This window comes from Giraffa tippelskirchi, chromosome 12 (genome assembly GCF_054371585.1).
Source record: "Giraffa tippelskirchi isolate mGirTip1 chromosome 12, T2T-mGirTip1v1.2.pri, whole genome shotgun sequence".
Taxonomy (NCBI): domain Eukaryota; kingdom Metazoa; phylum Chordata; class Mammalia; order Artiodactyla; family Giraffidae; genus Giraffa; species Giraffa tippelskirchi.
Genome location: NC_137286.1, coordinates 99,826,367 through 99,842,994, shown reverse-complemented (window position 1 = coordinate 99,842,994; position 16,628 = coordinate 99,826,367). Strand labels below are relative to the sequence as shown.

At 38.8% G+C, this 16,628-nt stretch overlaps 1 protein-coding gene across 3 annotated transcripts in view; it reads left to right on the top strand.

Moving 5' to 3' along the window:
* FRY (FRY microtubule binding protein) overlaps positions 1–16,628 on the top strand; it is a 330,073-nt gene that overhangs the window by 162,231 nt on the left and 151,214 nt on the right. For all 3 annotated transcript variants that reach the window (XR_014071062.1, XM_081549217.1, XM_081549220.1), the window contains exons 3-7: positions 281–334; positions 10,515–10,654; positions 14,277–14,367; positions 14,827–14,906; positions 15,023–15,103. Coding sequence is in view for 2 of the 3 variants with exons in the window: in XM_081549217.1 (XP_081405343.1) it covers positions 281–334; positions 10,515–10,654; positions 14,277–14,367; positions 14,827–14,906; positions 15,023–15,103 (446 nt within the window). In the remaining variant the exon portion in view is untranslated. The remainder of the gene's footprint in view (positions 1–280; positions 335–10,514; positions 10,655–14,276; positions 14,368–14,826; positions 14,907–15,022; positions 15,104–16,628) is intronic.

Genomic DNA, 16,628 nt, shown 5'->3' with positions numbered 1-16,628 from the left:
ATATTTATCATGTGATTTCCATTGAAATATGTAGGGCCAGTTACTACTTCAGATTTGAGTGTCTTGATCAAATATGTGAAGATGAATAGCAAAAATCCTGGTGGTGGTGATCAAACACTATACTTTAAGGTTTGACTAGTAAACAAGAATTTCTTATTTGAAAACTGTCATTTCTCCCATAAAGGGAGAAATAGATGAGAAAAAAATTTAACAATAATGGCATTTCTTTTGAAATATTTAAGAGCCTCTGGTAATTTTTCTTACATGTTTTTCTTTCTAGGAAAAGCCATTGACAAAATCTCTACAACGTGGAGAAGACCCCCAGTTTGATCAAGTATGTAATATGTATTATATATGGGTTTTTATTTATTTCAAAATGTACAAAGCTAAGGGCTGAGTACTCACTATGATGTGTAGATGAACTTCTTCAAGGAGGATGCAGGGGTGTGAACCTAGGAACTGGGTCCTGCAGCTTTTATAGTGACAGCTTATAGTAGCCATTCAGCAAATGCCTGTTGGTTTGAAGTGCTGAAATAATATGAGTAGGTCCTCAATTGGTTGTTTGCGGAATCTTTGTGTATAAGAATTAAAGGAACTGAGAAAAGATGAAGCAACTTCCATTCAAAAACTTTTTGAGATTCTTCTGAATAAATGGTACCATTGATGACCAGATGTCTGCACTAGAGCTTACTTATGTTTGCATCCAATATTCTGTTGAATGCCAACTATGTGCTTGACACGGCACTAGGCTCTGGTGAGATGAAAGCTAGGACAAATTTTAGCCTTTCAAGAATTCGCAATCCTATGGGAGAGAAACCACCTAAACAGTAATTATTAAAAAAAAATAAACAAAACAATGTGGTAACTTAGAGTCTCATAGAGAAAGTGATAAATGAATAAAACAATTTAAAACAATAAATACAAAGAAGGTCCTTTGAAAAATAGATCAGGACTGGTTAAAGGACTTGCAGCTCTAAACGATAGGTGATAAGCATAGGAAACGAAGATCTTACATATTCTGGTTGGGTCACTTCAGGAGGGCTTCATGTGTGTTTAGAACGGTGAATAGTGGTATCAGAGATGTGCCTGTGGCGTTTCCTAATCTTCTGTGGTTAATGACAGAGGACAGCATGTTCTTTAAAAACCTCGCTTGGTGCCGGTGGAGGAGACAAAGTCCTGCTGGATGCTCAGTGGGCTGGTCTAATACAGTGGGGGCTTTATATTATCTTATGCAGAACACACACAGAGTACACTTTCCATAGGCTTTGAAATTGCCTTTAATGTGGCATCTAGAGGAAAATTCTTTGGCAGTTAAGGTCCAGATGTGTTCGACCCAAAAACGTAAGGACTGAATATTGAGACAGAATTCCCCATTTTCTATTTTACAAGCTGTTCCTTGAGTGAGATCTCACAAGTCTGCACTCATAGCCAGTCTTAGAAGGCTGGGGTGGCCCTGGCTTTGCACTCTGCTGCTGGCAGAACTGCCTGTTTTCTGGAACGCTGGTGGTGTGGAGTGTGGGCTTCATCTCTCTGGGTCATGGTGCTGTCTGTCCTCTCATCTCATATTATCCTTAGTTGCTGTCACCTGCTTCTCCTTGGGTGGTCAGGGACCTGGAGTGAGTGTTTAGGGTCATCACTTGGGGATTATAGTCATAGCAAGTGTGGCTCTTTCTGTTCTCTTTAAGAATGTGAATATTATCTGTCTTCCACAATTTTTCACTCTATTTTATCTTCTTTGTCTCTATCCTCTTAGATTATCACTCTGTGTTCCTCAATAAAATTGTGCTTTTTTTTCCCCCTCCAGCTTAATGTACTTCTTTCTTTTTTCCTCCTGGAGAAGAGTACTTTTGCATTCTAACACTCCATATAGTAGTTATCCCCAATAATTTGGCTTAAACACAATTTCTCATTTATTATTCAGCACTCTATTTCTGCATTTCAGCATTGTGGGAAATAGACAGACTTTGGAATTAGATGGACCTGGGTTTAAATCCCCACTTTGCTGCTTAATTAGCTAAAACACTTTTAACCCTGCTGCTCAAGATGTTGCAAGGCAGATTCTCTTCCCTGCCCCCATCCACTGAGGCAGACTCTACAGCTTAAGGAGACCCCCAGGTGACCGCCACACACGTTGACACTCAAGAACCACTGCTTGTAACACAGGTTAATAGATAAAAATGTGTGCTCAGTCATGTCCAACTCTTCGTGACCTCATGGACCCACCAGGATCCTCTGTCTGTGGGATTCTCCAGGCAAGAATACTAGAGTGGGTTGCCATTTTCTTCTCCAGGGACCAAACCCACGTCTCCTGCATTTCCTGCCTTAGGAGGATTCTTTACCACTAGCACCACCTATGAAGCTTGTAACACATCTCTCTGTATTAAAGACACTTCTGGAGTGAACCTATAGTGAGATAGTTACTGAGAACTTTCAAATAAGGCACATAAGATTATCCTCTGATTGTAAAATCATCAGTTTATGTGTGAACTAGGAGAGAAACCTGTAAAATCTGTCTCATTTGAAAGAGATAGCATGACTCCCAGGCCAGAGGAAAACTTGACTGGAGTTAGTTCCCCTGTGGGTTCATTGGAAAAAAAAAAAAAGCAGTCAGCCAAATCACCTTTGAAAGTGCTGGTGTACTGTTTTACCAGCAAATGATAAGAATTGTGGTTTGATGGCAAGGCCGTGAATGTATCAAGCTCCCTTAGCATTTTGATATCAAAGGTCCAAATTCTGTAATTCCCCTTACTCCGATTCCAGGCAGAAAGATGTTAATCTAAATTCACACAGAGGTCCATTTATGGAAGAAGAACATGCTAGGGATGCCTCCTTGGTGCTGCAGATTCCACTGAAGGAGGCTGGTGGGTTCCTTCCTTCCATCGAATGAAATGGAGGGTTCCCAGTTCCTGCTGATGAAAAACTCCTATGTGAATTAGAATTAATAAAGACACACAAGATTTCCAGCAGCATTCTGAAAACATATACTGCCACTAACTTATCTTAAATGTGTAAGTTAACTCAGCATTTGAAAGGAAAATAAATGAAAAACTGTCCTGGTAATAAAGTTCTTTATTTTAGCAAACATTTATTGAATGTGTGTGTGTGTACATGTACACATCTACACACCAAACCGTGTGTGAGAGAGAGATGTAAGATGTGATACCTGCATTCAAGGTAGGAAGGAATCTGACTGAGGAAGACCTTGATGCCAGTTGGAAGGACCTCATCATCTACATGTCAGTAGCTGAAAGATCAAAGTAGAGACTTGATGTTAAAGCCTGTGGGAACAGTGTCTGTCCATGACTAGAGAGATCCTTCAAGTTTGGAGGCATTTTGGGAGTTGGGGCATTGATAACGATTTGAGGTAAAAAGGGCCATAACTAAAACGGAGGCAGAGAAGTAGAAAGAAAGGATGATTATAAGCAACGTTATGTAAGAAGAATCAATATTGATTGAGAAAAGGAGAAACAAAAAGTTCCTGTAGTTTTCAGCGATGATTTGGAGTCATTTCCATTCTATTTAACAAACATCGAATGCCCAAAGTGTGCCAGGGTCTGTGCAAGGTGCTGAGTTTACAAAGCAATAAGGGAGTTTCTACCCTCCAGGAATTCTCAGTTCCAGGAGGAAGACAGATACCTGAACAAGTAGCGCTACAGTGTAAATAGGATAAGAAGGTATGGTTCAAGTGCAGTGGAACTCAGGTAAGGGAGCAGTTAAGGATTCTAGAGTATGAGACAGAGGATGACATGGTTGGATGGCATCACCAACTCAATGGACATGAGTTTGAGCAAGCTCTGGGAGTTGATGATGGACAGGGAAGCCTGGTGTGCTGCAGTCCGTGGGGTCACAAAGAGTCGGACACGACTGAGCAATTGAAAGATTCTAGAGGATGAGGTGGTTGGATGGCATCCCTGACTCAATGGATGTGAGTTTGAGCAAACTCAGGGAGATAGTGAAGGACAGGAAAGCCGGGTGTGCCGCCCTTCACAGGGTTGCAAAGAATCAGACATGAATGAGCGACTGAACAACAACAAAAGATGCTAGAAAGAAGGGTGGGTGTGTTACAGTACTATGGCGAGAGCAGAAATCAGGTTTCAGGAATAAAGTGAGGCAGGAAGAGTAAGCATCAGCAGTATATGGTGGGCTGATGAAGCAGTCAGCCAGAAGAGGGACCGGTCTTTGCGTGGGTCTGAGAGGGGAGAGTGGAGTCAAATGAGGGCTGTGTGTGTCTACAGAACCCTCTTCTGCCACATGTAATACAAGAGCTTAAGGCTGTGCCTTTCTACCAAGCGTGTGTCCATTTTTTTTTTTTTTGACAAATTGTATCCTGTGTACAGAATTGCAATTTGATTTTGATATTCACTGCAGTACACTCAAAGTTTAGCTTCCGTCTGTCGCCATAAAGGTGACCCCCTGTACCCTTTCTCCAGTCCACCACCTCTTCCCTGTGCTGACCACTTCTCTGCTCTCAGTATCTCCATGCTCATTTTTGTTGGGTTTACTCATTTATTTGTGTGTGTGTTCGTTCTTCATTTACATTTGGGCTCAACACCCTTTTCAGGATGATGGAGGTTCCTGAGAATCAGACATGCCTTCTGATAACTGGTTTTTTCAACAGATTGTTTCTGGTTCCAGAACAGTTACTATCTCAGGGTCCTTTCCCATTCACTTTAGAGTGAGCTGTGCCTGCAGCGAACTCAGGGAGTCTGGAATTGCTGCTTTTCTTGCTCAGAGCTGACGTAGGACACGCGTTGCTGAGAGGCATCTCCAGTAACCGTCTGGGAGGCGCTGTGTTCACGTCTGCTAGGGGCCGGAAAAGTTGGCTTAGTTCAGGAATTCAAGCTAAACAAAAAGTTTCCAATGGACACCTTGACAGTTTGTGCTTGAGTATGAGATAGGTGGGTCTTTGTTTTTCCCTGCTGTGGTTGTCCTGGGTGCCCATGGGGCATTGATTCCAGGGCCTCTGGCCTACTCGAATGCCAAAATCTGCAGATACTCAAGTTTCTTATGTAAAGTGGCATAGCGTTTGCATATAACCTACACACATCCTCCTGTATACGTTAAATCATCTCTAGATTACTTATGATACATATTACAATGTAAATGATACATAAATAGTTATAAATAGGATTCATATCATTGCCAGAGAGTGGCAAATTAAAGTTTTGCTTTTTGGAACTTCTGGAATTTTTTTCCAAATATTTTTGAACTGTGGTTGGTGGAATCTGTGGATCCAGAAGGCCGAATTTATACCTAAAAGCAACATTTATCTGCTCTGATTAAATCTGTCATCAACTTCAGTCATTAACTTAACCTATGATCTTATCAAAATCAAAACATTTTATGTCTGAGCTTCAGTTTCAATATTTGGAAATGGAAAAGAGGAAAAACGAAATAGGCATGTTTGAAGGTCTGTTATGAGCCCTGCACTTTATAGTTTCTCCTTTAGTCTCCATAAAAGCCCAGTAGAGAAGGATTAGATCCCATTTAGAGCTTCAAAGAAATGGCAACATGGCCAGGCTCATACAGCCTATAAAGGGTAGAGCTGTAACTTGAACCCCAAACCATGTGATCTTCCAGTACACTAATGAAATTATGAAAATTCAGCTGATGAAGATCAGTCTTCAGATAGGCTGCTTTGAGTAGTTGCAGCTGTTTACAGTTCATTGTGACCTGTTCTCTACTGGTGTCATCTCTATAAATTCCAGATAAGTTGCTCAAACTTTCTCATTAATTGCTCTTGGGATTTTCTTCTAGATGGTGTATGTTTATGTCCTTTTGTGGCATTTAGTTCCTTAACGTTAAAAATGCCGTCTATGGACAGGAAACACATGGTACCATAAATCTCTTATAAATCTGTAATAGAACTAAATAACTTCTTACCATCTTGGGTAACAATAATTTTCCTGCAAAAGAAGACAGATGAAATTCTAGTGCTTCAACATTGTGTCTCATGCTGCAATTCAGTGAAAATCTTATTTTAAATGTATAAGTGAAAATTAAAATATATAAGCAATTGAGAGTAAAAACAAATTGGCTGGACCTGGATTCACATTAGTATTATTCAGTGTCTCTTAAATTATCCTCCAGTGGAAGTGGACCAGAAAGTGGACAAAGGTGTTAAAATTAAATAATGGAAATCTTTTCCTAATTTGCAAGAAAACATACTTAACAAATAGATTTTTACACTTTTAAGTTTTATAATAAATTATTCTTAAGCATTTGGTGTCTGTCATCACTCGTTGAAATACTGTAATCTAGCAATAGTACGAAATGTGATCTAGTAAAAAAGAAACTGCATCTGAGTTGCTTTTATAGATCAATATTTTGTGATATCACATAGAGAGAACCCTAGCCCCTAGGCGCTTGGCCACCTGAACTAGTTTGAGAAATTAAACCATCAATGAAGTTACTTTAAAATTATTTATTAAATGCACCACTCATGAGTAGTCAGCCTTATAACTGTAAAATACAGAATGACTCCACTGAGTAATTATTCATACATTTATGTGTGAAGTTTCCTTCTTTGCATTCAGCAAGTATAATAAAATGCTTATGAAAAGTTAATGTCATAGCTACAGCATAATGGACAGTCTCTTTTAGGCTATTTATATATAAAATGCCAAAGTAAACATTAAGAAAACATTTGCAAAGTACATTTAGTATTCCCCTCTATCCCCCAACCCCCCAAAGAAAACACCAGTATGAAATAGTTATGTGATTCTGTGCACTTCAGGTCCTCAAGCTGCCCAGTACCTAGCTCATCTGTGATGGAAGAATATGATCATTTAAACGCAACAAGAACATCTTTGTAAATGTTCCTCCCCTTTCACAGCGACACAGAGCTAGAATTCATCTCACCATTGGCTCGGCTTCCCGTAAATGAAGGAGCTGAGTAACCAAGAAGCCAGCTAGACTTTACTCCCTTCCTGAGCTTTGAGGGCCAGGTCTTTGCAAATTCCACCCTTCCTTCCTGACAGCCTGAACTCAAAAGGGCAGTAACAGAGAGATGGAAAAAACACACACAGCCACCCCATGCTGACCTTTCATCTCTTCTAAGACGGTCTCAGTGTACTTGCCATGGAAAGTATGCTCAACAGATATAATACCAAGAATGGCTTTAGGAAGGCTTTTTAAGGCATAGAAAAAATGATTACAGCCAAGGTTTGAAGAACATTATTGACATTCTCTTAGGGGAATGTGAATGTGAAAGTGTTAGTCGCTCAGTCGTGTCCAGCTCTTTACGAATGCATGGACTGTAGCCCACCGGCTCCTCTGTCCATGGGATTCTCCAGGCAAGAATACTGGAGTGAGCTGCCATTCCCTTCTCCAGGGGATCTCCCCAATCCAGAGATTGAACCCTGGTCTCCTGAATTGTAGGCAGATTCTTTACCACTGAGCCACTAGAGAAGCCAATTCATTTATCAATTCAAAATATTTTAGATGATGGTGAATTGAGGAAAATATCCTTCTGATGCTCAGGTAACTTTAGAGAAAACAAGTAAATTACCCCCTTGACACACTGTAGTTGGCTTTCTTCCAAAAATTTTCTGCTGTTTTATCCACAGGAAGAGCAGGAAAATTTGTTATGACTGTGGATGTTACAGTATTGGAGGGTGAGGGTAGAGGGTAGCTCTTTAAAAAAAAACAAAAAAAAATAGTATTTTAAAATTACAAAAACCTATAAGGGTGACTAGGTTCACCATGCAGGCTGAAAGCAATAGCCTGTTTATTTTTTATTATATTATTATATTAACCCATAATGAAAGATAATGTACAATGTTGAATTACATATAACCATAATTAGAGAGAGCATGAAATAAGCTGTCAAGAAATAGGGTCTGAAGAATACAGCATCATTGCCTTGTTCAGTCTTAGGGCTTGCTTTAAAGGTGACAGTGGAAAGTCTTGGTGACATGAAGCATTGAGCTTTCATTGCTCCAGTTGCCTGCTTTATAAAAGAGGTTGAGTCTCGCCTACTTAACTACAGAAATATTTTAGGTTAACTAAGGTTTTCCATTTCTGCTGCCACCTCCCCAGCTCAGGCCCTGAGCACTGTGTGCCTGGGGCTGTTGCAGGATTATCCTTATTCTATTCAAGCATGTGTGTATGTGTGTCTTCTCTTAACCTCCTTTGGTCCAGCGTACACGCCACTGCTAGGTTAAACCTCCCCAAACACCGTTTTTATGAGCTGAGTATTCTACTCAGCAACTTTTCGGAGCTTCTCACTTTCTAGAGAAGAAAACGGAAATTTTTTAGACTGGCATTAAATACCTTTTTTGGACTTCCCTGGTAGCTCAGACAGTAAAGTGTCTGCCTACAATGCGGGAGACCCGGGTTCAATCCCTGGGTTGGGAATATCTCCTGGAGAAGGAAATGGCAACCCATTCCAGTATTCTTGCCTGGAAAATCCCATGGACAGAGGAGCCTGGTAGGCTACAGTCCATGGAGTTGCAAAGAGTTGGACACGACTGAGCGGCTTCACTTTCACTTTCAAATACCTTTTATGATTTAGTTCCAACATAAAATCGTCAACTTTGTTTCCCTCCACTCTGGTGTGCCAGGATCCCTATACCAGTCAGATATTTCTTCTTTCAGTTCCTTTAAAACCTTCATTAATTGTATAATCATTATCAACAAACAACTATTTTGCACCTTCACACCATAAAAGATTTCCTGCTTAGGCTCCTTGCTTAGTTTCTTTTTTGACTATCATTTTAAATTTCTACCCTTTTTTTTTAAAAGGTCCAGGTAAAATCCTACCTTCATTTCTCTTAAACTCCCATCCAATCCTCTTTCTCTAGTGATCTCTCTCCTGAGAACTCCTGATTTTAATATGCCTCTTAATATGTTAGTATATTTCCTCCTGGTCTTTTGTTCTATGCCTGCATACTTATATAGTGAAAGAAAAGTGAAAGTGTTAGTCGCTCAGTCATGTCAGACTCTGTGACCCCATATACTGTAGCCTACCAAGCTCCTCTGTCCATTGAATTTCCCAGCAAGAATACTGGAGCGGGTCGCCACTCACTTTTCTAGGGGATCTTCCCACCCAGGGATCAAGCCCAGGTCTCCTGAATTGGCAGGTGGATTCTTTACTGTTTGAGCCACCAGGGAAGCCCTATACTTATATAGGTTCTTTCACTCTTTTTTCACTTAACATATCCTGAACATTTCACAACATGAAGTATTTTCGAAGCAAGATTGTTAATGGTTTCATAGAGAGTCTACATCAGATTCTACATTGGATTAAGGTATTTACATATAGCTGGACATTTGTTTCCATTTTTTTAAGTAAGGCTGTCATAAACATTTTTACTCATCTCTAATTATGTTCTTGAGGGAAATGCCTAAGAGTAGACTTATTAAGGATGATTTTATTAGGTTCTTGATAAGTATTTCCAAATTACCTTCCAGATGTTATGCCAGTTTTTTTCTTCTATCTGTAGTGTATGAACATGTCCGTCTTATCACTGTCTCATCAGCACTAGGCTTTATGATTTTCCTCTACTGTTTGTTAATTAAGTAATTAAGACCTAACTCACTGTAGTTTGACATATTCCAGTTATAAGGCCTTCATCAGGTGTTTTGCAAATATTTTCTCCCAGTTTATGGCCAGTCCTTTCATCACTTAACAATAGCCATCTAAAAGCATAAACTTTTCATTTTGGTGATTTTCAGTAGATTGAATTCTCATGGACTCTGCTTTTGGTTTGATCCCTAGGAAATCCTTGCCTACCCTAAAGTGGCAAGGATTTTCTCCTATGTTTTCTTCAGAAGTTTTAGGGTTTTAGATGTTACACTCAGGTCTATGATCCACTTTGAGATCGTTTTTGCATTTGAGATATGGATTGAGTCTCATTTTGGGGATGATGTTTAGTAAAAGATCAGGAATCTTTCCAAAATAAGGAAAGTAGAATAACTCATCTATCAAAAGCGTGTTTGTTTTTTGAAGAAGAGGGGAGATGTTTGCCTTTAATGTAATACAGGTTACATTATTGCTACTCACTTATTGAGTCTAATTTGAGGCATACTTCACATTGTATATAAGTGATTATTGGCAGAAAACCATATATTGTATTACTACTTAGGTTATTTGGGGGGTAGACTTGTTTATTTCATCTAAGCCATTAATATAATTATATTAATTAATGTATTTACTTGTATAACAAGCATTTTTGAGGATCTAAGAAGTACAAGGCACTGTACTTCTTAGATGGTATGGGAAAATAATTTCTTTGTGGTCCATGCAATTAACATCTGATTTCTAGAATGAAATGGAGTCAAAGTAATTAACTTTCTTAAGCCACAAAGTTATTACTGTATGAAGAGCATCTGTCAACAGTAAGAAACTTGGGTTCTTGGGAATGTATGTACTAATAAGATTATTAAGGAGAGGAGTGTGATAAATAAGAATATTTTGTAGTGCTTATGGTTTGGAGATATTTGTGAAATAAAAAGTTTCTCAGTAATTGGCAGTGCCACCCAAGGTTTTAATCACCTGCTTTTCTCTGTAGGTCATCAGTTCAATGAGCTCCCTTTCTGAATACTGCCTGCCTTCCATTCTACGTACATTATTTGACTGGTATAAAAGGCAAAATGGCATTGAGGATGAATCACATGAATACAGACCAAGAACCAGCAATAAATCCAAAAGGTACATTTCTTTTATATAAGGATTATGAGGATTATTCTCTCTTTCTCTCTCTTTTTTCCTAAGAAACAAATCTGAGTGGGAGTTGGGAAGGCCACTAGACCTTCTGACCTCTTTACACTTGAGCCTAGGCTGCAGGGGCCCCTTTTCTAGCAGGTGGCACCTTTGGAATGTTAGTTGCTGCCAGCCCCCACAGGTCGAAATGGTTCCATGATTTTATTTTGCCAGTGGTGGGGGCAAGGTGTCAAGGACCCCAGGTAACCGTCTTGCCTGCTTCTCTCCTGGGCTCTCTCTCCCCTGGAGTACAGTTAAAGGCAGAAAGCCTGCAGCAGGTCCTGCAGGACATTGCCTAGATATTCGGATTGGCTTCATAACCTTGGGTGCCCAGGGTACTGCAGTGGGAAGGTCAGTGGATTGGACATTAGGGATAGTCCCAGAACTGCCACCATTAGCCATGAGACTCTGGGCAACTCTCCACCTGTCTGAACCTCAGCCTCTTCATGGGCAAAAGTGGGAAGTCAGATCACTCCATCTCTAGCTTCCCTTCCAGCTAAGATTTGCCTGTTTGTTCTGTGGTTCCCTCTCTTGTGGATTTGAAAAGTAGAACTTGCTGCTACTCGAGCTGTTCAGCCATAAAACTTAAGATGCTTGGTTGATCTGTCCAATGAATGTATGCCCTCCAGAGTTCTAGGTAGATATGTATAATTTTGTGTGTTTGAAATCAACCTATTAAAGGAAGGTAGCAAATAAGAAAGTTTAATATGTTTACCTTTCTTTAAAAAAATGAGAGATTATTTTAAAAGCACAGATTTCTCCACATGGATTATATATTTTTAAATGCTTTTAAAGACAATATAATGGAAATTAATCACTCAGAAAATCAGATATTAACTACTAATTGTGACTGATTTATCCCTCTCATATTTCTTGACACTCCAGTACTTGAAAATATGTAAACTTCTCTTGAAATTGAAGACCTGTTATTTTACCAAATTACCTGTCATCTGAATTTGTAATTTCATTTTGCAATATGCTTGAGTTTTATGCAAGATTTATTTACTTATTTTGTTTGGAGGAGAGATTCATAACTTTTGTACATTGAATAATTATTCAAGTTGAAGAAGGATTTTTAAAATAGAGATAATTCATATACTATAAAATGCATCCTTTTAAAGTGTGTGATTCAGTGCTTTTAGTTTATTCACAAGGTTGTATAGCCATCACCACTGTCTCATTCAAGAATATTTTTATTACCCTAAAAAGAAACCCATACCAATTAGTAGTTTCTCATAAATACTTTTTAATGTATCAAATTTAAAGGTAGAATTTCAGTTCTGTGTCTGAAAATGATTCAGTCTGTATGATCAATAAGTTCATCAACTTATTAATTTAGTATTTTCCCCATATAACATGGCAGCTTATTAATAAATACTAAAACTTTCTGGGGGTGGAAAGTGGGACAGTTTGAATGGGCTTAATTCAGTTAGTTTTAGTTTTTTTTTCAGAATTGAGTTACTAAAACTAGATTTTTCATAAACTGATTTCTGTATGGACTGAAAATAATTGGTTTTTAGATTATGTTACTGATTATTTCCAGGAGATCAGAGTAATTGCCAAGATCAAATACAGAATTGGTACAGTGAAATTCAATTCAGTTGCATTTTAGTTAGCATCTGGAAGCTTAAAATAAGAGAGAGAATACGTGTTTTGGAGAAAACCAAAAGAATGAGGATCTCTAGAACATGAGGTAGCTAACAATGGGGTTTTTCTTACTAGAAACAAGAAAAGAGGAACTTTAGGAAGAAGCATAAGCAACTGAAGACAGTCAAATGTGATAGAGGTGTATTTGGGTTATGATCTCTAAGATTGTGTATGATTTCTAAGATTAGTATAATATCAACATTTTGGCTGCCAAATAAATTTGTCAGATGCCTCTGGCTCCTGGCAGAGAGACCTCAAACCAGCAACAACATGAATTCATTATTGGAAACGTATATGTCTTCCTTTTATTTGAAAGCATAAATTGACTGAGCAAATAAAATCGGAGCAGGAATTTAATTTTTTTTCTACCCCCCATTTTTTTTTTTTTTGCTACTTTCTCAAGGTCCTCCGGCCCCTTTTGAAGACCCCAGTAGCCCTCCCCGCTCCACGTCTGCTGGCCATCTCTGAGAGTTTGCCTTCCCTTTGGTCTACAGACTTCTTGTTTCTCTTCTCCATGATGTAATCTCTAGGTCAGACTTGCAGACGCCCTCTGTTTAACGCAGCTCCATATGTTTTCCTCTCCTCCCTTCATCTGGCAGCAGCACTTTCTAATTCTGGTGGGTCTTGAAGGGCTCCAGGTAGATGATTTGGTCCATCGCTCTCCCTCCTGGCAGGACTGTTTGTTAATGATCCTGAAGAATGAGCTCCTACCCGGTTCATACATTTCCCCTTGCAAGTTAAAGCTGCAGCTTCCTTTGTTGACCTGCTCTGTCACCTACCAGGCTTAACTGGATGCTTTCAAGGCTGCAGAACTCCTCCAAAGTTCTTTTTTTGTCTTTTATATGCTTTCTTCTCATTCTCTGTGGACTGAAGAGAAAAATGTTCCGTATTTTAAAGTCTTTATTTTGAAAATATCTGCCTGACAAATCCAAATTCCATCATCCTTTCTCATGAGTTTTATTTAATATACAAGTACTGAGTAGTTGTGTGTTTGGGAGACTCTACTAAATACTTACACATTTTAATACTCAAGCAAACCTTACTATAATGACTGTTATTATTTCCATTTTGTAAATGGAAAAATTACTGGTAAGTGGAAGAGCCATAATTTTCACCCAGGACTGTTCCACACCAAAACCAACGCTCTTAGCTACTGTTCTTTGCTAAGGAGCTTGGCAGTCACTTCATTTGTTCAGTTCCAAATTAGCCCTCAGTCAGTTCATTAGAGAAGCAGGGAATGAAGGGAGGGAGGTAAAAACTCACAATTCTGTTCTCCCGACGGTGCTTATTCTGCTCCCTAATTTTTGATGAGTTCAGATGACTCTCCTTTGCCCCTTCTACCTCTTCTTCCATCTGCTCTTTAATCTTTCTCTCTTCCACCACCCCTTGACATCTTCTTTCTTCCTCTCATTAATCTCAAGTGGCAAAAGGTCAAGAGAAAGGGCCAGGAAGGCAGGGGGAACAAAATTTAATACTGATCCTTCTCCACCCACTGCAGTCCTGCTCCCATTGGTAACCATACTATTTCTTTCCATTGTTTTGATCTTTTCACAAGATCCTCTTAAGTGTCAGCCTCTAGCATGGGAGCCCTGGGTCATGTTTGTTTCCATCTTCAAGATGAGAGGATTCCTAGATTGAAAGGTACCTTAGGAGAGTCCACAAGATGAAATTGTAGGTTCCCAAATAGTGACTCAAGTTGACTTGGTTGAACATTTAAAATATGATGTCAGATACTCTGATCCACAGTGTGTCCACCACACCACACTGATTGTAGGAATAACTTCAGTGTGTATTTAGCACTGTAATCTTGTCATAACAAAATTGGTTTGCAGCCCATTGGGGATGAATCCTAGAGTTTTGATGAATTATCACTTGGAGAATGTTTTTAGTGCCTATTTAATGTGAATATTTAAAATTTTTACAGTGATGAACAGCAGCGAGATTATTTAATGGAAAGACGGGACCTCGCCATTGATTTTATTTTTTCTTTAGTATTAATAGAAGTTTTGAAACAGGTAGGTCATCAATTTAATGTTACCTTTAGATAAGATTTTTTGGGTTCTCTTCCATTATAGGTTAATAGATACTGAGTTCCCTATGCTATACAGTAGGTCCTTGTTTACCTATTTTATATATAGTAGTGTGTATATAGGAGAAGGAGATGGCAACCCACTCCAGTATTCTTGCCTGGAGAATCCCATGGACAGAGGAGCCTGGTGGGCTGCTGTCCATAGGGTCGCACAGAGTCAGGCATGACTGAAGCGACTTAGCATTAGATAAGATTTATTTATCTAACAGCAACTTATATGTTTAAGGTCTAAGTTTATTAAATTGTTCATGAATTTCAAATACTATGTCATATGAATTATATTGTTTGATGGCTAAAAGCTGTGTATAGTCCATTGGAAGTACTCTTATTGATTTGATCTTTAATATTCCCTTCCAGGCTAAGAACTATCTTTTCTCTTTTCCAGATTCCACTTCACCCTGTAATAGACAGTTTAATACATGATGTTATTAACTTGGCTTTCAAGCACTTTAAGTACAAAGAAGGGTAAAGTAATTTCTTTCCTTCAAATTTTGAACAAGTCTGTGCTTAAAACAAAATCAAGTTTGCTCTTTTCAGATGATCAGGGGCATTCCTCACTTGTCTAATTGTATCTTGTTTAGGTACCTTGGTCCTAACACTGGGAATATGCACATTGTGGCAGACCTGTATGCAGAAGTCATTGGTGTATTGGCACAAGCTAAGTAAGTGAACCTCAGAATCCTTCACCATAAGAACATGAGTGTCTGTGCCATCTGGCCCTACTCCCAGAAAGGGGGAGGGTGTGAGCTTACAAGAAACTTAGGGTTTATTTTTGCTGTGTGTGTCCTGTCGCTGAACCTCACTAGAAGCTCCCTGAGGCAAGGACCACGTCTTCTTCCAATTTGTTTTCTCCGTTACTTTTTTCACTTGACAATTGGGCCTGATGCTACCAAGAGTCCGTGAGTTTCAGACTGTAGCATCTGAGAAGGAAATGGCCTAACCAAAGTACTTTTCTTCCTGCTCAATTTTTCAAAGAAGTTTATCAGTTTTAAAACTCTTGTTTTCTAAATATTCCATGAGTGGGTGGTTACAGTATAGCATCCGTGAGTGGGAAAATTCCATTCTAGAATGTCCCTTTACTATAGACCTTACTTAATTCAGCCGAGCTAAAAATGTCCCAGACTCTGTCATGGAGACAAGTTGGAAAATTCTCATTGCTAAATTTATCTGGCCCCATAACACTATTTAGCAGGCTAGAACAAAATGGTATTAGACTATTAGCAATAAGCTACTTCTTCCAAAAGTGATGTCACACCCTGTTCACCCTATCTTCATCTTATTCAACCCGGAGGCAAATCGGGCAAGATCCTGAATGCCTAGGTTAGGCCAAGTGAGCCAGAAACTTAATGTGAATCCAAGCCAAGAGACCAGCTTGGAACAACAGTGATGCCCTGATCTTTGTGAAATGCAACCCGCAGAAAGATTTTTATCTTCAAGAGATGGAATTTCCTAACTTAGCAGCATGGAAACACTCAATTTATCAAAAAACAAAAGTTTTTTTAAAAGCACTTACTCAGCAACTTTAGCTAGCCAAACAGTAGAAATAACTCAGGAAACAGACCCTAAAAACTCCTTGACATGACTTATTTAATCTAACCCTGTTTGTCTGTTCATCTTGACTACCTATTCTTTTCTAACACATAAAACATCAGCATTAGATGAAAAGTAGGTACACTGATGCAGTGAGAAATTTCAGTCTCAAAAACTGGCAGCTATAGAGAGGAAAGAAACTGACCCAAGCATACATAAGAACTAAACAACAGAGTTACATGGAGCATTTTGCATGAGAATATATATTGTACTTTTATTATATAGCCCATTGTAATAATTGTGGCTCATGAGTCATTAAAAAAATGTATAATGCATTTTGGAGAGATTTCTATTACAATTAAATAGTGGAAGTACTGGCTTTTTGAAGGGATAAGTTACAATTATCTGGCAAATTAACTCATGTCTCTACCTCATACCTAGAAAAGATCAGAAAAATGAATTGTTAATATGTATTTTGGCTGCTTTGTCAAATCCTGAAAATCTCATCATATTCCTTTGTAATTATCCCGGCATAACTGTTATACAATCATTTGGAAAGTTTAATATGCCAAAAATGACTTCTTGTGTTTTTCTTAGTTTTTGTAAACTGTACCTAACAATATCGGTTACTATAGAAGGACTTTCCTTAGCTACATC